This window comes from Gorilla gorilla, chromosome 16 (assembly GCF_029281585.2).
Source record: "Gorilla gorilla gorilla isolate KB3781 chromosome 16, NHGRI_mGorGor1-v2.1_pri, whole genome shotgun sequence".
Taxonomy (NCBI): domain Eukaryota; kingdom Metazoa; phylum Chordata; class Mammalia; order Primates; family Hominidae; genus Gorilla; species Gorilla gorilla.
Genome location: NC_073240.2, coordinates 87,476,784 through 87,500,456, shown reverse-complemented (window position 1 = coordinate 87,500,456; position 23,673 = coordinate 87,476,784). Strand labels below are relative to the sequence as shown.

At 40.5% G+C, this 23,673-nt stretch overlaps 1 protein-coding gene across 2 annotated transcripts in view; it reads right to left on the bottom strand.

Annotated features, from left to right (window-relative positions):
* Window positions 1-23,673, bottom strand: part of AGBL1 (AGBL carboxypeptidase 1) — a 948,924-nt gene that overhangs the window by 752,359 nt on the left and 172,892 nt on the right. For both annotated transcript variants that reach the window (XM_004056715.5, XM_063698809.1), the window contains exons 8-15: window positions 19,820-19,985; window positions 18,815-18,882; window positions 13,951-14,067; window positions 12,007-12,587; window positions 10,385-10,468; window positions 9,767-9,853; window positions 6,779-6,927; window positions 5,146-5,233 (exon numbers count right to left, since the gene is read on the bottom strand). In XM_004056715.5, the coding sequence (XP_004056763.4) occupies window positions 5,146-5,233; window positions 6,779-6,927; window positions 9,767-9,853; window positions 10,385-10,468; window positions 12,007-12,587; window positions 13,951-14,067; window positions 18,815-18,882; window positions 19,820-19,985 (1,340 nt within the window). The remainder of the gene's footprint in view (window positions 1-5,145; window positions 5,234-6,778; window positions 6,928-9,766; window positions 9,854-10,384; window positions 10,469-12,006; window positions 12,588-13,950; window positions 14,068-18,814; window positions 18,883-19,819; window positions 19,986-23,673) is intronic.

Sequence of the window (23,673 nt, the reverse complement as noted above, 5' to 3'; positions counted from 1 at the left end):
TTTTCGTTTCCCAGTTATGATGTGGACATATCGAGCAATGTTTGCAAGAAGCAATGTTCATCCTTCCTATGTTAAATTGTTCCCATATTCTTGCTTTGTATGGAAAGCCCTTTCCATCTTCCTTATTTAGCTAAGTCTTCTTCACTCTTCAAGATTTAACTCAAGTGTTTCCTCTTTCAGGAAGCCTGCCCTGATAGCCCCCTTATCTCTCCTATTCTCATGGCCAATACTTTATGGCAAGGACCATGCTTATTCATCTGTTTATCTTTATGCTTCCCACCTTGCCTGGACATAGCAGCTGTTCAGTTAAAGTTTGTATAATACGTGGACCCAAGACTCCAGGAGTAATAATTAGGTTGTTCAGTGTATTATCTCCAATCCTAATGACATCCTTTCAAGGTGAGTATTATTACACACATTCTACACATGGGAATTAAGGCTCCCAGAGGTTAAGTGTCTAGAGCAATTCCACACAACAAGTATAGTAAACAGGATTCAACCCCAGTTGTAGGCTTAGCTCAGAAACTAAAATTTTTTTATTATATCACCTGCTTCTTAGGAATGGGTTAAAAAGGACAAGATGTCTTATGCCCAAGGTAGCAAGTAAGAATCTGAAGTTTTGATCTTCATAAATCAGAGCTGCCTATGAACTTACAGTCTAAAATAATAGAAAAAAATGTAAAATAATCAAGATGAGAGCTAATAAAATGATCCATATACTATGACTTTTATATCATTGGTATTTGATGCCACTAAGATGTTTTTACTAATTATTAAAAATAATTGCTAGCATTCATTGAACACCTACTATGCACTAGACACTGTTCTAACCTTTACACGTGTTTTATCTCATGTCATTTTATCTTCAGAACACTTCTATTAGGTAGATACCATTATTATCCCATTTTAAGATGAAGAATCTGAAAGAAGTTGGTATAATTTGTCCAAGGTCATGCCATTAATGAGTGGTGGAAGTTTGAGTCAAAGAACTTTCTCTCCTCAATCTGTTCATCTAGATGGAGAAGCAGCCTGGTGAAAATCAGGAGTGATCCTGAAGATTAGCTGGATCCTATTGGTCATCTGGGGTCAAAGATGACCTGGGCTGGGTACATCCAGCAACTTCACAGCTAAAAGGCTTTTTGTTTGCTTTTCCATTCCCTGAACCATTTATCTTTGGAAGGATCTGCACTTTTATAATCATAAAGACTTCAATGAAGCAAGGAGCAAGTACACAAAGGCATAGTTATGAACTCAGGTTATTTCCATTTGTACTTAAAAATATGCTGGAAAGTCATTGTTTCTTTTCAGCAGGGTGCATAAAATAAGCAAATGCCATGATGGAGAATGGATTAGATAATCTTATAATGACAATGGCTCTGTTTAACAAGGGTGCATCATTTCACTTAACAGGATCTAATAAGGCAGAGCAGTGAAGTTGCCAGGCTTCCCTGTGTCTGCAGCATTTCTAATATTCTATATAACACCAGATCTCTCTCTTGAGATCCCCCAGAAGGATGCATGATGGCAGAGCTCTTGTATGACATTCATCTTCATGAGTGAGCTGTTCCATCTCCTCTCACGAGCAGAGATAAATGTCAGAAGAGATCAGCCATTGTGTATTACATGGCCATTCTAAGCACACAGCTTCCCTCCCTCTGCCCTTCAGCACCAAAATTACTTTAGACCAGAGCTGGGAGAGAATTCAAAAAGGTGTGTGGCTATGCACATCAGAGGAAGAAGCAGACCACAGGGAACTAAATAAAAAAAGAAACCAAAAGGGCCCTTGCTTACTTTTACGAGAGGCAGGGAAAAATGAATCTGCCCATTTCTGTTCCTCCCTCTCGAGGGGCATTTTTTATTTTCCAGCCTAGTGGTCATCAAGGTGGGGAAGAGCAGGAGGTGGAATAGAAGGGGTGGGAGGTGCTCCAGGGGAGGGGCACAGTGATCAACTGACCACAGGCAGAAAATACTAGAATTTCTCCTTAAAATGATTATTATCTAGATAGTAAGAAAGAAATTAAGTTGTCTACTATTTAATATGGGGATTGGCATGGCTGTCTCGATGCCAACCTAATGTGATGGGTAATTATAAAACAAACTAGATGATGGTGCAGCAATCTTATCCACTCATCACTGTTGTATTCCAGGGCTGGAGTATGAAAAAGACATTATATTCTGCATCTACGGTTTTTATATGTTAGTTAAGCATCGATTGTTGCATGGGAGAGGTCTCCAAAGGGAGAAGTGGGAACAGCTAGCTCCCTTCATTTTTCTTTTGCTTTTAGCTTCCGGCAAGGTATTTAAGTTTACAGAAGCTTACTTTCATTTACAGATTGTATTACCTAAATTAAACTAAACCTCACAAACTAGACAATTACTTTTTAAAGAAAAATCTTCTTAGAAGCCATCTATTGATGATAAAATTAAATTGCAATCAAAATGACCATAAAATGACAGAATGGACACAGCCTACCCCTACCCTTAATATTAGGTCTTTCTCAGTAATTCTCATTTTTGTTAAAATAATCTAATCAGATCCAGAAAGTTAATCAAAATTTCTCAAAATTACCAAAAGGACTATTTATAACTACATCTAATGGTAAACTCCACAGCAAAATTCTAGTGTGCCCTAAGCTATAAATAGCATAAAGATGTAACAATTAGGTAGATATAAACTATTATTTATTTCATCTTTTTTTCCTAATTTAAAACTCTTCATTTTTTACATGCTTTCTTAGGTGCATAATATATTAGTATAGTAATGCATATACACTTTTTTAAATGTATAAACTAATCTGGTAAGAACACATACAAATATATCTTATTGATTAGTGGCGCATTGTCAAAATAGTTTGGAGACTTTCTATTTGATGATGATTGGCCCTAAAGAGTAGTCAGCCCACGTCCTTAACTGCTCATCATTGCTGTCAACTTCAACTTCTGAAAGAAAATGCAAATGCAAATCCCATTTCTTCTGAGTCTCCTTTTTCCTTTCACCCTTCTATAAACATACTCAGGTACCACGGCTCACAGTTGTCCCCACAGTGAGCACCCTGGCATCCTCTTAAAACATGGCACCAAATCTGGGACTTTAACAGCATAATAGAAATAGAGCAGAGTATCTAAAGATATATTGGAGACAAGGAAATAGGGAAGTAAAGTTCTCCCAAATTAATATACCAGAGATAATAAAGGCAGGAGAGAAGCAAAGAACTCTTCTAAAGCAAATCAACTCAAAGATCAGGATAGGTAAATAGGGAGAGAGATATTGTATAATCTAAGGCATCATTTTACAATTGAGAGAGGCGTTCTAATTTGTGGGTGAATGGAGATTACACATATCTACCCTGTTGTTACATCACAGTATTGGGAATATGTTAACACAACGTGGTGAATAATTATAAAACAAACTACATTACAATGTAGCGATCTTATCCATTCATCTCTGTTGTATTCATGGCTGGAATATGAAAAATGAATTACATTATACATTCAAGGTTTTTTTCTTATCCCTCTGTTGCTCTTTAATCACATAGTAATTGTTCTGCTAATAGCTCTAAAAGCTATCAGCATTGGTTCTCCTTAGGTCAAGGCTGTGCTTTTGAAAGTGTGGCTTCTTCCTTCTTGTGGGAAATACGTGGTCCCCTTAGCCTTCTTACTCCCCAATTCCAAGGGGAGCATCCTCCAACTGGAATTTATATATCCCATTAGGAAATATGGCAAAATGTTTTGTTTGTCCAATCTGTTACTAACTTTCAGGTCCAAGCCAGCTCTAAGCTGGGTCTTTCAGATTTACTGAGAGTAACTATTTTCAGAGAAAACTAAAAGTCATTCTTGACACACCAAGGTCCAAAAGTAGGTTTTCATTTTTTTTTCCTGCAGTTACAGACTATCACCTTGAGGTGATTTTTAATCTAAATCTCTCTGAACCGTAAGAAAGGCCCTAAGAGTCTTAAGATAGGTGAGCCAGAGAGTAGTTGCCATTTAGGCGAATGGAAAACCAACAAAGTCATAATATTGTGCAATTTTTCTAAAGGATATAAAAAAATCCTCTTTAGATTCATATCCTAATAGATCAGGGATTGAATACCTCCAACTCTTTCATTACAGGCTAGTCAGCCTGGCTCTGTGTCTTATAGACTGTCATTATCTCCATGGTGGTTTTTGCCTTTGTATCTGATACAGCAACAAGATTCTTGACCTTTCCCATCTATCAATACTCCTATCTTCAAAGTCTCAAAAGCCAAGAGGCATAAGGGTATATACTCTGTTTCTTTTCCATAGTGACAACTATCCCAAACTCTAGAATGTCTGATCATACTTTTTTAGAGGCCGCTAGTAATTTCAGAAAGAGATGAAACTTACTTTATTTAAGAAAGTAAGTACTAGTCTCTCAGTTTTTATAAGAAAGTAGCACTGAACTAATAATTAATTATATATATTCTACCTCTCATAGCAATCCCTATCCTTATTTTCTTATAAATTTGAATTTTATTTTTCATCTGAAGAAAATGTACATATAAGCAATCTAGATGGCTGGAATGCATTTCTTTCATCAAAATATATGGATAATTTAAAGTTCATTATAACTTTGCAGGATAAACTGATGAAACTGGCGACTGATCAAGGATTGAAGATGAATTTTGAAACTCCTCCCTCTTTTATTTTTTTCCACAAAATTACCTTGCTATGGGGAGGAGTTACTTATGTGTAATTGTCACATATTCACCCTCCTGTACTTTGGAAAACTAAACCACGGGGTCGATAGAAACAGGATAGAACACCTCAGACATTTCACTCTCTGGGTTCAGCGGAAACAAATAAAGAACTAAGGCTTGACACACTAATCACAGGTAGAATCTCTATGACTTCTAATACCTGACAACAAGATCTAAAAGTTTTAATGTGTTTAAATGAAGATAAACTCTTCTAGCCAATCAAAAGGTATTTCTCGAGGTCTACTGTGGGTGCCAGTGAATATGCTTATATCTCTGAAGGGCAGGACACTGGCCATTAGGACAGAGTGACAAAAAGTTTAGCAGACAAGCACAGATTGCTGATGTTTATAAGATCAATATGGAAAAGTGGGAAATTGAGAGAAAATTACAGGACAGAGAAAAGGAAGCTAACAGCGCTCTAACTTACTTGTAATAACATATTTCATGGCCTGTCCGTAACCAGGTGGGTTTGCCAAGAAGAGCCTCCTTCACAGAATACAGGGTGGGCTGCATCCCTACACAAAATCAGAAAGGAATTAATCCATGAGGGAAAGAGAGTTGTTCTGGGCCAAATAATGACCCCCACGTACACATAGGTCTTAATCCCTGGAAACTGTGACTGTTAACTATATATCGCCAAAGAGATTTGCAGATATGATTAAGTTAAGGATCTTGAGATGGGTTGATTATCCTGGTGAGCCCTAAATGCAATCATAAATATCCTTGTGAAAGAGAGGTAGAGGGAGGTTTGACTATAGAAGAGATGCAACGTGGCCAGGCATGGTGGCTCATGCCTGTAATACCAGCACTTTGGGAGGCTGAGGCCAGCAGATCACAAGGTCAGGAGATCAAGACCATCTTGGCTAACATGGTGAAACCCCATCTCTACTAAAAACACAACCCGGCTACTAAAAAATTAGCCGGGCATGGTGGCACATGCCTGTAGTCCCAGCTACTTGGGAGGCTGAGGCAGGAGAATCGCTTGAACCCAGGAGGCGGAGGTTGCAGTGAGCGGAGATCACACCACTGCACTCCAGCCTAGGTGACAGAGCGAGACTCTGTCTCACCAAAAAAAAAAGAGAGCTGCAACGTGACTGAAGCAGAGAGAGATTTCAAGATGCAACACTACTAGCTTTGAGGATGCAAGAAGGGGCCATCAGCCAAGGAATGCAGGGAATGCTACCCTAGAAGCTGGGAAAGGAAAGGAAATGGAGTTTCCCCTGGAATCTCCAGAGGAAACATGGTTCTCCCAACACCTTGGCTTCAGCCCAGAGAAACTGATGTTGGACTTCTGAACCCCAGAACTGTAAGAGAACAGATTTGCCTTGTTTTAAACCACCAAATTTGTGACAATTTGTTACAATAGCCATACAAAGTGAATATAAATGTCAAGGTTCATATTTTCTCTTCTCATACCCACAGGAATCTGTTTAGTCACTACAAAATAGATACAGTACCCTGCACTTGGACCTAGACACCTGGGAATACTTCTTCCTCATTCAAAGCCACCCAGTAAATGAGTATATGATGCAGCAGTTGTATGCAGAATTTCCATTCCTCGAAACATTTGAAATAAATACAGCCTGCTCGTCAGCCTTTCTCTCTTGAATATCTCCTCCAAAACAGCCATGGGTATTCAGGAGAATTTAAACTTCTTCAAGAGCTTTCTAAAAACGTAAATCAGTGTTGTCCAATTGGATTTTGTTGTTCCTCTATCTTGCAGGAAAAAAACCAGGTCAAAGCATTTGCTCCTATGGGACTTAGGAGATGGAGAGAAGGAATAAAAGAGAACGCTCACCAACCTCAAAAAATTCAAGGTAGAGCGAGGGAATCCAGAAGCAGTGGATGTCAATGTGTGGCAGAGTGAGGGTGCCCAGCCTCCCCTCTAAAGTAGCAGTGTGCCACTGAGGGCCACTGCCTGCCTGGCTGCACCTGGAAACCCAAAACTCTGCCCAACTTCAAACCCTCTGAACCCAAGCAAAGGCTCTTTGAATCCAAACAGTCAAGAAATGTCATTCCTGGCATGTTCCAGAAAGCCCCTGCTCCCCAAGCGTTCATACCATAATTAAACTGGCTGTTGGGCTTCTCACAGTTGATGATGTTGAAGTGGTAAGGGGTGGCCGCCTGCATACCGCTCACTTTGAAATAGAACCACTGCTGGTGCTGGGTGCTATTCACATCTGCGTTGACCAGCAAGTCATACTCGAACCTGCAGATCAGAAGCAAGACTGGAGGGTTATCTGGAAAATCTTTCAGGTAAACTTCAGACACTAAGAATCTACACGGTTCAGTTTCTGGGTTACAGATCTAAGACCCAGGATCTCAGCCAGCTGGTAAGTTATACTTATCATCCTGATACCACAATATTGGGTACAGATTTTGGAAATTCGTGGAGGTGAGGGGGCTTCCTAGTATTACAAGAGTCAATTACACAATAGCGCATATTTTTAATTTTTTTAAAACTATTATGGATACACAATAGTTGTATTTATTTATGGGGTACATGTGATATTTTGATACAATAATACAATGTGTAATGATCAAATCAGGGTAATTGAAATGTCTATCACCTAAGCATTTAACACTTTTTGGGTTAAGAACATTCCAATTCTAGTCTTTTTACTATTTTGAAATATTAGCATACCTTTTTATTAAACTATAATGAAGTTTTTATCTAGCTAGAAAAAATGCAAGTGTGCTATATACCAGAGAAAATTCAATCACATCTGGTTTGGATATGCCATTGCTATTTGAGATCAACGTTACTTTTGAGCCTCAATTTCCACATATGGAAAATGGAAGTGTCTAAACTTGCGGTGCTGTTTATAAAAATCAAATAACCTAGTAAATATACATCCCCCAGCAAAACAACAAGCATGAATTAGGCTAGCAATGCAGGGGTTGTTTCATTTTCATTGTGATATAACTCCCATGCTATAAAATACACACATCTTAAATATACAGCTCCATGAGTTTATCTACATCTGAAACCACTTGTGTGACTACTACCCAGATATAGGACATTTCCAGCGCCCCAGGAGGCCCTCAGGGATCCTCTCCCCATCACTATATCTCCAAAGGTTATTATTTTTCTGATCTCTAGCAACAGAACTAGCAATGCAGTTTTGACTTAAACATTATCAGGATATTTCATTTTTAAAAATGTTGCTCCATCCTCTTGGTATTCTCTTTGCATTACTCTTATGAAAAGGAAAATGTTTTTGCCCCAATCCATTCATACTCTCTCACACTGGACCCCTGGTAAATGGCATTGTGTGAGATTTATGAAACGCTGAGCTTGGTATAAGACAGATGAGAGCAGAGTAGAGCTATCCGATGGAGTCTAGTCCTCACACTGTCTCTGTGGGCACCACACTCTAACCACTGGGCTCACCACACAACACATGACGCATAACCCCATGGAGTGGCACTCACAAGAACAATTCTGGAAAGGCTATGACCCTCAAATTGTCTGCTATTCCCACAGTGCTCTCTCCAAAAAGTAATCATAAAAAATTCCTTACCCATAAGTAGGTTTGTTTACTGCTATTTGACTCTATTACCCTGACCATAACTGATGAATTTAGGATTTTACACTCTGGTCCAAGGGAAATGTATAGAGAAAAAGACCTGAGCCGGGCCAGCAGCTTAGCCGCATCCTGATCTGATAACTGTTCCACCAGGAGACTCATAATCAGGTCTCCTCTCCTGGATCCTTTGAACATGATATCTGGAGGAAGAAATAGTAAAAGCAGGAGCCACAGGAAGAAGTGGAAACTAAGCCAACAACACAAAGAGGGCTGAGAAAGAGTCTTGACATGACTGTCTTTCCCGTCTTCAGCCTGATTAAACTTGTCTCTGTTTTATATGTTGGGCTTCCTTGAAATATTTTATGTACAAAAAAAAAAATCACCCTTCACCTCCCCCAAAGAGGAAAAACTTCAAAAATGAATCATCAGGTGGATATGAGGGAGGTCTCAGCTATACTGAATTCCGAGCTCCAACAATGGTGAACATGCATCCCTGAGTAAGAACGGATGTTGACTAAGTGCTGACCATGCGCCAGGTACTACTCTAAGAGAGTTAAGTGTATTACTTAGCTCTCATGAAATCCCTAAGTAGTAGGTGCGATTATTGTTCTCATTTTGTGAGTGAGGAAATAAAGGCATGGAGTGAGTTAGGAAACTTGCTCAGTCTCCTGGTTGGAAGGTGATGAAGTTACTCTGGCACTCTGATTCTGATGTCTGTCTATGGCCACCACACCATTATCTGTTCTGGACTGTTTTTTCAGAAGTTCACCTATAGAAGATGAATCATGTATCTTGCCTTTTGGTATACGGGAAATATATCCACACTGCTATAATAGAAAGAATTTTAACATAGTGAGAACCGCGGTCTCTTCTGACACTCAAAAAGAAGTAAAATTCATTTGTGTTTTATTTCCTTTCTTTTAGTTTGTACAGTCCTAGACTTTCCTTGGCTAGGATATCCTTTTCTACTGAGAGCTCATCTGTAGGTTCTGCTAGAGAGGCATGGTACTGCATCTCCCTTGAATGCAGGATGGTTCACCTTTCTCTGGGAAGCTCATGATTTTTGCCACCTAAGTACACAGGAATGAGAGCAACAGGCATAGAGAAGTGCAGGAATAGCAAACCCATGTACCCTTCCCTTCAACAGAATCAGCCTTGGCATCAAAGTCTAAACATCCCAGTCAAAGTGCTCTCACACCGAAATATGGACCCATTATTTGAAACACAAGACACATTAATAACAGTTCACTTCTACTGAATGGCTCACTTAGCTATGATATCAGTGCAGCTATGATATCAGTACACTTAGTGGTGTACTGGTAAATGTTTAACAAATGACTCTCTGAAAGGAAAAACCTTCACTTGTACTGTTTGCCAATTTTTATGGTATAAATATTCCCACCATGGCTGATTTCAAGCCACCAATGCAAGGTTACTGAACAGAGTATGGGGAAGAGATAGTCACAGCTTGCTCTTACGAACTGACGGGAGACACCCACTGTGGTTTTCCTTACTTACTCACGCACTTGGATGGCTTTGCGAAGATTTCCTGACTCAAATTTGGAGAAGAACTGTAAACAATTGGAAGCATCGTCTTGCAAAGGCCTACAATGAAATAAGGAACATGTGAACATATGTGTTATCACTACTCTTTGAAAACAGTGTGATGATTCTTTTTTTCATTATTATTTTTTTGAGACAGAATCTCACTCTGTTGCCAGGCTGGAGTGCAGGGTGGGATGTCAGCTCACTGCAACCTCCGCCTCCCAGGTTCAAGCACTTCTCCTGCCTCAGCCTCCCGAGTAGCGGGACTACAGGCACCCGCCACCATACCCAGTTAATTTTTTGTATTTTTAGTAGAGACAGAGTTTCACCATGTTAGCCAGGATGGTCTCCATCTCCTGAACTCACGATCCACCTGCCTCGGGCTCCCAAAGTGCTGGGATTACAGGCGTGAGCCACTGCGCCTGGCCGATGATTCTTAAAGCTAAGCTTTCTCTTATAGATCTTTAACCTGAATTTTCATCATGCTGTTTTAGGAGGAGGAGTGGATTATTAACAGGAAACATGTCTATTCTCATGCCATTAACAGAATTCTCCATGCCCCACCTTCCTCAGATGCACGAGACTACCTACCAAGGCTCATCTAAACTGAAGACAACTTTATTTATAACATCACTTGGCTGGATGAGCCTCCGAATATCCTCAAATATTCTGATCCTGAAAAAGAAAATTGAAAACATTTTAAGGGTCAGCCTTCTCTCCCTAGCTCACTCATCCTGTGATCACCTGGGAAGAACTTTGGGGGTCACCAGAGAAATATGAAAGCACAGAGAAGTTTAATAACACCTCAACCTTGAGCTCAGAGAATACAAATAGCCCTGCCCTTCTTCTTTCTCTTTCTCTATCAAAAAATAAAACTGCATAAGAAGTAGGAATGTAGGAAGTAGTGATATTAGATTTCAGTTAGAGAATTCTTGGCTTGAAGAATTTTATCAAAAGCACTTGTGTTGGGAGACTTTGGAACTTTTCTAGCTGTGGGAATAAGAGGGTAGTTTGCACTGAGAAAGTTTTGAGGAAGACATTAGGGCTATTAGCTGCTAGCATCTTCAAGGTTTGGGAGGATCCAATAAGCCTGTGTACCCTTGTGCGATTTATATTCCTTGGGCTCTGTCTGCTCTGGTAGGCTAAGGTCAATCTTCTAAGAAACACCAAAATCTGGGATATTTAACTAAGAGAGAGAAAGAAATCTTAGAAGGTCTTTCAGATTACCTTCCTGAATTTCCAATCCAGTTCATAGGGGAGGTGTGAGAGAAGGGTGAAGAAAAGGTGGACATGAGGCCTGGACTCAGAGGGAAGATGTCTTATGCAGGGATAACATGGTGCTAGAACAGCCCTTGTGATCTGTTTCTCAAAAAATGAGCATGACAGATAAAGTGCAGGGGGTAGGGTTGGATATGTCAGCCAGGACCCCAAGTGGGAGCAGTTTGGGGGATTTACTATCGAGAGAATAATTTACGGATGACGTGGATAAAAAGAAAACTTTCTGGTCTGCCCACTTTGCTCCATTGACTTGGTATGTGCATACAGTTTTTTTTTCAAGGAGAATAATGTTTTCTTTGCCTTTAGCAGTTTTCATTTTAATCTCAATATGCTGAGCCATGGGTAAAGCTCCCTTTCCTGCCTTCTGGGAATAATCTGTCATCCAGTGTTTCTTCCCTGGAGAATGTCTTTTCCATCAACTCCCCCCCCAGCTCTGTGAGGCAGCAAAACTATTCTCCTAACTAAGCCAGGGTCTATAATAGCTAGGGCTGTGGAATGGAGGCACACCTCCCCCTTTCTATTAGCAAGAGATCCCCTATCAATTTGTAGGAAGCAAGAAAAGAGATCCCAAATAATCAGCTCTTGATTTTTCTGAAAACCTACTTTTGAGGAAGGAGCCCAGTATTTGGAGAAACTGGATGATCTTTCTTTGTGATAGTGGTTTGCAATGGAGATAGGATAAGGAGTTGTATTAGAATTACTCAAAGAATTTTTCATCAGAAAATGCATGCCTACCACTACCCCACACTTGATTCTGAAAAGTCCTTGCAGGAAGGAAAGTTTGTGTGTTTGGCCAGTTTGCCAACAGGCTTTGACATGTCCCTGATTAATGCTCCCTTTCCTATACATAGTAGAATTATCTGTACAAACCATTTTACTTATAAAATTATCAAAGAACAGAAAAAAAAGAGCTCCCAAGTCAGTAGCTCCATCACCTTTGGACTCCACATTTTCGTTCCAACATAGGCTGGGTGGTGGGAGGGGGACAGTGTCCCCAGACATCAGGAAATGCCATCATCTTGAAGTCCACCACAGAGCTGGTTCTTCTGGCTTTGGCCATATAAAGATAGGGATCGTGGAAAGGGACATGCTTCAGATGTGTCTGCAGAAGCTTATCTATTACTTTGACAGCTTCTCTAGTCCTAGTGGAATTAGAAAAGGAGGCACTCATCCTTGGGCAGAAAATTGCATCTACGTCCCAGGCATCTGCTTTCAGGGAAGCCTGAACGTCAGGGATTTCACTTTCAGAAGAATCTCTCCTGAAACTATTGGATTGCACATTTTGGTACAGGTTCACTCCAGGATTTTTTTTGGAGCCTAGATGCACTGTGGACCTTCCTGTCTTCACCCTGCACAGAAGGGAAGTCTGGACAGCATATTCTCTTTCTTGCCCACAGGAGCTTTGGTCCTTGCTGTAGCAATGCTGCTTTGAGGAGGCAGCGGCTGGAATGTGGTGGTGATTGGCATACTGAGCCTTTTCAGAGTTCAAATCATCTCCAAGTTTGGACTGCAGTTCCTTCAGGTTCAAAATGGAATACAATATGTTAGTGTGTCCTTCCAGGTAGGGAATACAATTTGATCCCTGTCCTTACTCTCTGGGCACAGAGCTAAGCATAAATCCTGTGAATTTGGAAGCTTTTTCCAAGGTCAACTAAAGACTAACCTTCAAGAGTCAAATAAATGACAGAATCATAGAAACTCATGTTTGGAAGGGGCTTTTGGTGGGTCTAGTCCAATGCCAAACAGTATTTGAATGTCTTCAAGATCCCCCACTAAATTACAATCTGGTTGGAAAACCATATTTATGGGGGCCTCACTGCACCCCAAGGCAGTGCCTTTCACTTGAGAATAATTCTGTTTGTTTGAAAAAAATTTTTATACTAAACTGAAATTTCCTTCCCTGAAACTATCCTTCTGCTTTCTGAAGTCAAATAGAATATATTAACTCCCTCTGTACGCATGACTTAGCTTATACCCTTAGATGTAGGCAAATTCATGATTACTAAGAACCATAAGAAAATAATGGAGATCAAAAAGCAGGTCTAAAAGATCGATGGCAGCAACAGTGGCAGCAGCAACTAGGCACAGAATTAGCATCACCAGGTCTAATGTTCCCAATTTGTTTCTACTAAAAAAGAAAGCCTGAAGTCAGTATGTCTACCTTCAAAAAGCCGTCTAGGACAATGGTCCCACTTTGGCATGAGAACAATTAAATCATCATGAATTTTTATTTGCTTTTTCAGTGCATGGGGGCAGGGCACCCTGCCCACCAGACAATAGGCAGTGATGTGTACCTTCATGCTACAGTCATGCATTACCTAACAATGGGGAATGTTCTGAGAAATGCATCATCAGGTGATTTCATTGTTGTATCAACATCATAGGGTGTGCTTACACCAACTTAGATGGTTTAGCCTACTGCATACCTAGGCTATATGGTGTGGCCTGTTGCTCCTAGGCTACAAACCTGTACAGCACGTTAAAGTGATGAACACTGTAGGCAATAGTAATACAATGGCATTTGTGTGTCTAAACATAAAAAGGTGCAGTGAAAATACAGTATTATAGTCTTATGGGACCATCAAGGAATATGCTGCCTGTCATCAATGGAAATGTCATTATGCAACACATGACCTTGTATCCATCCTAAGTGTAAGGTGTCAGACTGAAGAACCCTTGCATACATCCTAACTTTTTTCCATTTTTGCCACCTTTTCCCATTTTTGTTTAGCATTCTGCTTTTCTCTAAGGAAGAGCCCAGAAGCATATGGCTAATGATGAGCAATGCTTTCCATCTGGACACCCTGGTTTGGCCTCCCAGGATCTGCAAAGAACCCATCATGCATCGTCAAAGATCAGAACCACAGCATATGTCCTACCTCAAAGCTATAGGAGAGCTCAAGACACATCGCCTCATATTGCATCAGTTCCTCTTCAGGTCGGTCAAGACCAGGTTTGGAACTCAGCTTGTTCACATCTGTTTCCAAGTCATCATCCTAAAATGGAATAGTCATAGAAGAGATTACAATCAGGAAATCCACCCTGAGAAGCATCAAGACATGATATGTGTGTGCTTCTTCAGAATCTTAGGACATGGTTTTCTTGCCTCCAAATTATAGCACTGGCCCATCGAGTGAAGAATTTGTTATGCTGGATTGTATTTTTAAAATAAAAAGAAAGAAGATAAAGGACTTGTCTCAGCATTTATGTCAGTATTTAACAGCCTTCATCAGAAATAAAAATTTGTATAAAATGAGATATACTACATAATCGATAAAGCACATTATAAAAGAAATTCTTTATCTCATTGCCACTATCGTCAGCATCATTGTAATTATTGTCCCTCTTTATCTATCTTTGACATTTAGGTTTGTCAGTCTTTTCACAAACATTTAATCAGCACCGACTGTGAGCAGGTACTCTTCCAGGTACTGAAGTTTCGGTCACAGTGGAACAGACAAACATCCATGCTTCCATGGTATTTGCCTTTTAGTGTGAGAAGAAAAACAGTAAAGAAGAAAGTAAACAAATGAATAAGTTAATTTCCAACAGTTATAACTCCCCTTGAAATGATAAAAGAGAATGATGTGACTAAGATTGGGGAATGGGAGGCTGTTTGGATTAGGAGATCTCAGGAGGACTCATAAGGAGGTAATGTTTTAACTGAGACCTAAATGGCAAAAAAAAAAAAAAAAAAAAAAAAAAAAAAGGCAGCTATGCACAGGCCTAGCAGTGAATTATTAGCAGAAGGAAAAGCTTCAATTTGCTTACAGAAAGAAGGTGGCTGATGCATACAGAATAAGAGGAAGATTGCAGGAGATGAGATTTGAGAAGTAGGCGGGAGAGAAATTATATCAATCCTCATGAGACCTGGGGAGGAGCTGGTATTCTCCTACTACATCTTTATCCCTTTGTACATTTAAAAATTTACCAAGGCACCATGAGTCTTTTATTTATTGGATTGAATAATCCCAGGCACTTTATTTTTTATTCTTGATAGATCACCATTTCAAAACCTTTTAATGGTGATGGTGACTCTCCTCTGAATACTTGTGTGTTTTCCAAGGGTTGTAGGGTCTTACAGAGAAAAGACACCAGGAATGAACCAGCCCAGTCTCTTCATCTTTTCACATCCTAGATTAAGTTTCCTTAATGAAATAGAGAAAAAAAAATACCATATGTTTTACAAGTATATTTCATTAGTTAAGGAAAAACCTGGTAGTACTGAAAGGTTAAATCCAATAAACATGGAAAATAAATGTTTGTATTCCTGATCCAAGGGGCAAAAAAATGCAATGTTCCATCTATGTTTCACAATTTTTCTCCAAACTTCAAATTAAAAGAAAAGTAATTCCCATGAGTTTCGTTTAATGATATTTTCAGGTACAGTATACACACCATGACCAACTCCATGGCCCCTACTCTTGTGCTTTGCAGCTTCATCCATCAATTCCTGCTTGCCTTCACCCCCTCCACTGCAACCTCAGCCATGGCCCAGGGTGGCACTAATGGAAACACAACCTGGAAGGCCACTGGGAAGGATGTCCCCACCAGTGAGTAAGGCTGTGCTCCAACTGGTGCATCTGAAGGAAGGAGAGTCATTCAACCCATGAGCTGCAACCTAATTCATTCCACATGTGACTAGGCGACCCACTTAGCCTTAGAGTAGGGGTTAATAAACTATGGCCCACTGGTTGTTTTTGTCAATAAAGTTTTATTGGAAAAGAAACACACCCATTCATTTGATCATGGTTGTTTTCTCAGTGCAACAGCAAAGTTGCAGAGACCATTTCTGCCTTCAAAGTTCTGGAGATTAGTCTCTGAGAACCAGGCACTCAGCCAGGTTGCCACCTCCTTTTGTATTTCTTATAAATGGCATTTATTCTTATCTGGAGGTGGCCCGCTTCTGTGTCCTCACAGCAGCCCAGGCAGTCCTTTACCAGCTAGAATTCTGGTACCCACCTAATCCAGGTAATGCTTTCTGGCTCTTGTTCCATAGGTTGGAGCTTTTGGACATTGTCTTTTGGCTACCTCAGACTTGAGTTCACCACTCCATTGAAGGTGGTGATTAGAACACTTAATAAGGACAAACTCCAAGTCCACTAGACTGTGAACTCTTTGAAGATAAAAACTATGTCTTATCTGTTTGTGTTTCAGATTATCATCCCCAAGAATTTAGCACGTTGCATACGGATCATACCCAATAAAGCACCTGAAAGAAATAAAAAATGAAAAAGAAAGGAAAGGAAGGAAGAAGGAAGGGAGAGCTTGAATTCACTCTGTTTATCACCCTCCTCTTCAGAGTCTGTCAGAATCTAATGCTTGTGTATGTGAAGACAGCCCACATCTAATACGTTGACCTTGGCAGTTTTCAATCAAATCATGGCACCCTACTTTCCACTCTCATAACCCTTTACGGATAAAAGATCCTCTCAATCATTCTTTCTAACAGGCTGGTCCCAATTATTACCTAAGATTGTCAAATGGGAAGGCCACAGGTTAAAGGCCTGGATCGGTGCTGTGGCCAGAAATCAAATATGCCTGACTTCTTGTTCACGCCTCTGGCAGCAAATGCTGCTGGTTTCCCCAGGGAAAATCCAGTTTTCTGGAGCAGTTTCCTTGCTCTTGCTGTGCCTCCAATTCGAGACCTGACTCTCATGCTCCTCTCCTTCTCTACAACTCAGCCTCACAGTGACTTCTCATCTTCTTGCCTTGGCTTGAAGCCTTTGAAGAATGGTTTTCAAGCTCTTACCAATTTGTCTTGTGCTTCTTTGCCAGTTGAGTTTATTTATTTGTTTAGGGTTCTCTCTACCCCACCCCTCCATCCTCTGCAAAGTGTGGGCCAAGGGAAGTATCTGAACACCCTCCCTCCCATGCTGTGGGAAGTCAGGCACTATCGTGCACCCGGTCCCTCCCCATCAGATACATGAAGTGAGTGACACTCTGCATCAGACATTGAGTTATCAAAGAGCAAGCAAGAGGGGAGGGGAAAGTGGCATTGATGAATGACTGCAGCAGCACAGTATTATTCAAATAATTCAGCACGTACTCCATATGCCTGCACCATCAAGCCACAGCAAAGATCCAATTTGCTACGGATGACTTCAGAAATGATTCTATTTATCAACAAAACCCAGAGAACACCAGACTGTCAATAGCAGTCTAAACCTATAGACGTAGCTTAAGAGGTAGTCCCTGTATGTCTGCTACTACCATCAGCAAGGTGAGTGATTATCATGATAGAGAACTCAAAAGCCTCTTTCTTTCTAGACAGATAGGAAAGAAGGAGAGAAAGGAAAGGAGGGAAGATTTTTGATTTTTTAAATTTGAGTTTCATGCCCAGTAAATGTCATAAAAGGCAGCATTGACCTTAATTTACTGACTCTTATTTTACAGACAACAAAATTAAGAAACTATAACTTGAAGGAATTTGTCAAAGTCCATGTCCACCAACAGAAATGGAGATAGAATTATAATTCACAGACAAATTCTTATTCTAGAGCAGTAGTCCTCAACTAGGGGTGATTTTGGCAAGTCTAAGAGATATTTTTGGTTCATCCCTGGAGGGTAACGAGGTAGGTACTACTGATATCCAGTGGGTAGAGGTCAGGAATGCTGCTAAACATCCTACAATAAACAAGGCAGCCTCCCACAACCAAGAAGTATCCGGTCTAAATGCCAACAGTGCCAAGGTCTAGAAAACTTGTTGTACAAAAACAGTCAGTAAACTATATCCCACTGCTTATTTTTGTAAACAAAGATTGCTTGGAGGCTGGGCGCAGTGGCTCATGCCTGTAATCTCAGTACTTTGGGAGGCTGAGGCGGGCAGACCACAAGGTCAAGAGTTCGAGACCAGCCTGGCCAATATGGTGAAATCCTGTCTCTACTAAAAATACAAAAATTAGCTGGGTGTGGTGGTAGGCATCTGCAGTCCCAGTTACTTGGGAGGCTGAAGTTGGTAAATTGCTTGGATCCGGGAGGCGGAGGTTGCAGTGAGCCAAGATCACACCACCGCACTCCAGCCTGGTGACAGAGTGAGACTCTGTCTCAAAAAAAAAAAATTTCTTGGAACACAGCCATGCCCATTTGTTTACAAATTGTCTATAGCTGTTTTGTGCTACGACAGCAAAGTCGAGCAGTTGTGACAAAGACTGTATGGTCCACAAAGCCTAAAATAATTACTATTGGACCTTTTATAGGAAGTTCACCAACCTCTCTTCTATAGGATAGGCCTTTTTGGGAGGGGGACCAAAGAGCAACACTTCTCTGCTGGCCAGGTTGTGCACTGTGCAACGTAAGGGAAAACAATTCACAGAGTCTGATGTCAATGGAATTGTACAATGCAGCACCCCTGTGCAGAAAGGATAAGAAGGGTGACTTACAAAGGCAGAAAGCTTCCTGGAAAATCTTTCTAGGGTCTTAAATGGTCTTATCAAATATACCAACTACAAGTGTTAAGTGTGTGCCTAAAGGTCATCTGAATAAAGTATTGGTGTCATAATAATGTATAGGATAGCCTCTGACTTTATAATGAGACATTGTACCGGACCTACCAAGATGAAAATGACAACTTGGAAATCAATAACAGTAGCTATCATTTACTGCGCATCACGACCACTGGAGTCGCAGTACTAAAGTCAGTTCTTAAAATTTACACTGGGCTTGGGAAAACATAGGAAGTAATATTTTTCTGTGCATGATGTGACTATGGACATCATTAGAAGCACGGGCTGGTGTACCTACTTCCACTTTCCCATCTTCAGTATCAGAGTCTTTGTCCACTTCATCATCGCCATCATCTTCAAAATCCTCTGGATGAGAAAAAAGAGGTGAAATAAGTGAAGTTTCCCCTTTGCCTGGGATTTAGGATTTAGATGTTCACCATACAGTGGTTCTTTCTTCTTCCTCTCTCAAATAAGGGGCCAATATTAATTGCACAATATCCCACCACACACAAATGCTTATTGGTCGGCATAAATGGTGTTCATGTAGGCATGTCGGGGCACTAAGTCATAAAGTTTAAACAGTTATCCCACATTGAATGCAAAATAAGTGCAGAAAAAATGACACATGAATACCACTCTGGATTCTCCCATGAAAGTTAGAGGTATTTATGCAACTAGTGTAGTCAAAGTTTAGAGATCACACACAAATGAAATGTGTTATAACCTAAATATCACCTTGATTGAGCCCCTAATTTTTTGATTGAGGAAGTTATTTAAAACAAAAGTCCACAGAAGGCATCTTGTACCATTGTGGCAAAATTATGCCTATAGAAAATCTGTTCGTACTAGGATCTTTTGACAGGAAGATCTTCCTAGGGATTAAATAATAATACTTTCAAATATTACAATATGACTAGCCTGGAGTTGTAAATAACAAGAGTTTTATTTCAATTTCATCCTTAGGGCAAATTAATTCCACAATCAGTCAGTATGCTGCAGAGATTCGATCATGGGATTCTAAATAGACTTTTTTTTAATTAGCTGAGATGACTGTACAGGCATTTGATAGCTACCAAGCAAAGCAGAAACAGTTAATAATGAAGAACAAAATAAGCGAGCTTAGTTTTTTCTCACCCTGTTTATGAAAATCAAAACTGCTTTTTCATATATGTCTCTAATTAGCTTAATAGACAATTATGGTTGACCTATAAAATAACCAATTCTATTTTCACCCATGTTCCTGGGAAACATGGTCAAAATGCAAAAACTCATCTTAAAGGTCATAGTTACCAACTTATTTTACCTTCAGGTAGATCATGTGGAGGTTCAGTGGTGATGAGCCCAGGGACCGGGAAGGCATAGGCACTGCTGGCTGTGACCAAGGGAAGTGGACTCTTAGGGTAGCACTGCCTCAGGATCTGAAGCATCACAGAGATGACGGGCTCCATGCTCTTGTCATCCAGGCAGTTCTGAGCAAAGGGAAGATTATATCAGATGCCAACACCTGGGCACAGTCCCCTAGCTGTAACACAGCTAATAACACTCTCCTAGCTGTAACACAGCACAGTCTCCTAGCTGTGTTTCAGCTAATGAATTATACACATGGACAGACCATAAACAGCCTTAATGTAGAATGTCAAATTTGAACACTCCAACATAGAATTTTGTCTAATGTAGAATCTGCACTTTTCTGTCTCTTGCTCATTTCATACATCATTGCAATGAATTCAGTCTGAATACAGACTTAAAATTCTTTCAAGGGATGCTGCGCCTAAGGCAAGACATTGGTCAGGATAGCTGGGGGAAGAGGAGGCCGGTGTCTTTTCTCAGCCACCCATGTGTCACTGTGAATTATTGCCTACGTTAGGCAATGAGCAGCTGAATTGATGGAAGTTTTGCTTTTCTCTTTCAGCTGTCTTCTGTGGAGAAAAATATTTTTTAAAAAAGATAAAATATGAAATCAGAAGGAAAGACTAAGTGAATCCCAAGTACCTAAATTAAATTACATGCCTCTTCTCAAAGCCCACAGTGTTGATCCCTGTTGGTACCTTCCCAAATCAGAGAAAAATTGGGTTTGCAGATGTAACATTTTGATACTGATGGAACATGACAAGACCCTTCTTTTCAGACACTGTGAAAAATGTAGGAACAAGTTGACTAAATTGAGAGGCAGAGAGTTGAGTATAGTTCAGTATCTCTTTGGCAAAAACACAACCATTTTCTTCAGTATCTTTGTAAATGTTTTGTCTACTGACTTGGTACAGGAAGATGACTTGTGGGGTCCCCCAGTTTGCTATTCCTAAAGGGTGCAGAAAGCTCTGAGGCCAATAAGTCACAGAAGTGGAGACGGTGGATGCTAGGTACACACCACAGGGTAGTGTGAATGTCTGCAGTGCTGCTGAACTATGGCATCTCCAGACTCAACATTACAGGTACTTCCATGTGAAAGAACATGTAGGAAAAAAATTAATAAAAATTTTTCCGTGAATTTAAGCTACCCAAATGACTCCAAAATATAAGTAAGCCAACTTTCTTTCTTTTTTTTTTTTAGACAGTCTCACTCTGTCACCCAGGCTGGAGTGCAGTGGCACGATCTCAGCTCACAGCAACCTCCACCTCCCGGGTTCAAGCAATTATCCTGCCTCAGCCTCCTGAGAAGCTGGGATTACAGATGCCTGCTACAGCACCAGCTAATGTTTGTATTTTTAATAGAGACGGGATTTCACCATGTTGGTTAGGCTTGTATCAAACTCCTGACCTCAGGATAAAATACCCACCTCAGTCTCCCAAAGTACTGGGATTACAGGCGTGAGCTACCACGCCCAGCCTTAAGTAAGCCAGCTTTCAAAATGAAATGTCTTAATGCAATCAAGAATGCTCTCTCTCCTTCAGTGTGTGCCAGTCATACCCATCAGGTGTTCTGAATCAACAGCCTCAGGATACACAGCAGGAAATACTCTTGGTGGAAAATGAATTAGTTTTGGCTAATTCATTATGGAGGCTAATGAACAGTTGAAGCTATTTCACCCTTTGGTCTGGTCAAATGGTCTCAAGTGTTTCACGAAAAGTATCAGCAATGGGAAAAAAATAAAACAGAGTCTCAAGGAGGAAGCGAGAAGGTGAAAGAGATGGCTTATCAGATATAATATTCTAAGCTGCAACCTTGGTAGAGATAGAGCCAGCCCAAGCCAGGGAATTCAGTCAAAAAAGCCAACATTTTGGAACCCAGGTATGTTTGTGATGGTCTTTGATAATAAAAGATAATCGTGTCTTTTTCGTTGGTGGAATGGAACAAGTGAAAGGATGAAGGCAAGTTCAAATGTTCTGAAAAATTGGGCCATACCATGAACTGAATTTGAAGGCTGGAGGGAGTATTAAAATCTATAAAACCCAAGGCTTTAGGAATCATGCTATATTTGCTGTCTGCTGCACTGTAGGGGAAATACTTATGAATGCAAAGATCATTGGTTTCAAGGTAACAGAAATTCTTGAATTCATCTGTCAACATTTCCCTCATGCTGATGGAAAGGTGCTGTGCAGAGCCAAGACTAAGGTGAGGAAAGGGAGGTTCCCAGGAAACACTTGCTCTCAGGCTCCTAGCAGTGCAGGGTTGGTACTTGTGCTACGCATCAAAAAAAGACAAGACTCCAGGAAATAGGATCCTTGTGGACCAATGTCTCAGAATTGGAGGGAAAGGTGAGATTTTAGGCTCCCTTTTCCCATCACTCTCAATAACACATCTGCTACTTGGAAGGGATGATGAAATATGAGAATGCATTCAATTAATACATTCAATGCTTCCGTCACAGTTAACATCTTTGAATTCGCTTTGGCGTAATAAATACCCTACTTGCATGACGCATAGGCAAGGTAAAGTAAGAGCAAACTGCTCAGGTCCTGGAGCCAGACTACATGAGTTTACATCCTGGACTAAAGATTACTAACTTCATAACCCTGGCAAATTAGTACACTTCTCTGTGCCACAGTGTCTTCATCTGCAAAATGGAGATAATAACACAAGCTCTCTCCTAATGTTGCGTGTGAATTAAATGCATTAAAGTAGGCAAGTGCCGAATAGTAAGCATTTAGTATTAGCCAGTGGGAAGAGAGAAGGCATCCTTAGTTTCCTAAAGTCTCCTAGGAGTCTGCAAGAGAATACTAGGAGTCACTGCTACTCAGAGCAGAGTCCTAGTAATAATTCCCATGATAACAAAGCAAGGCATTTTAGTGGAAAAGGACCTTGACTAAGAGTATAAAGTCCTGGGTTTAAATTCCAGCTCTGCTTCTATGTAGCCAAAGCCACGAACATCTCCTGCCTACACTCCTATCAACACTCTAATTCCTCCCCTTACTCTCCTTCCTTCCCCTTGTGCCCTCTGATAATCTCTTTTCCAAATGGCAGCCAGAATGGTCCTTTAAAAGCATAAATCAGTTTAATGGGTATAGAGTTTCAATTTTTCCAGATGAAAAGGGTTCTGGAGATGGATGGGTAGTAGTGACAGTTATACAACAATGTACTTAACCCTACCAAACTGTACACTTAAAAGCAGTTAAGATGGTGAATTTGGTTGCATGTATTTTACAATTAATTTAAAATTTTTCAAAAATAAAAAAATGAAACGCATAAACTGTATCAGGTCAGTCTCCTGCTTCAAACTTGATAGAAATAAAATTCTAATTTATTTTTATGCCCTAGGAAGTTCTATGTGATCTGGCCCTCCCTATCCCTTTAATTCATGTCTTCTTCTCCTTCGTGCCTCCTTACAAGTTGATGGAGGCCAGGCATGGTGCCTCACGCCTGTAATCCCAGCACTTTGGGAGGCCGAGGCAGGTGGATCACGACATTAAGAGTTTGAGGCCAGCCTGGCCAACACGGTGAAATCCCGTCTCTACTAAAAATACAAAAATTAGCCAGGCATTGTGGTGCGTGGCTGTAATTCCAGCTACTCGGGAGGCTGAGGCAGGAGAATCGCTTGAACTCAGGAGGCGGAGGCTGCAGTGAGCCAAGATCACACTACTGCACTCCAGCCTGGGTGACAGAGCGAGACTCCATCTCAAAACAAAACAAACAAAAAAAAGTTGATGGAAGTAAAATTCAAAGTCCCCATCATAGTTCAAGGAACTCTAAATGCCCTGGCACTGCCCATGACTCCAACT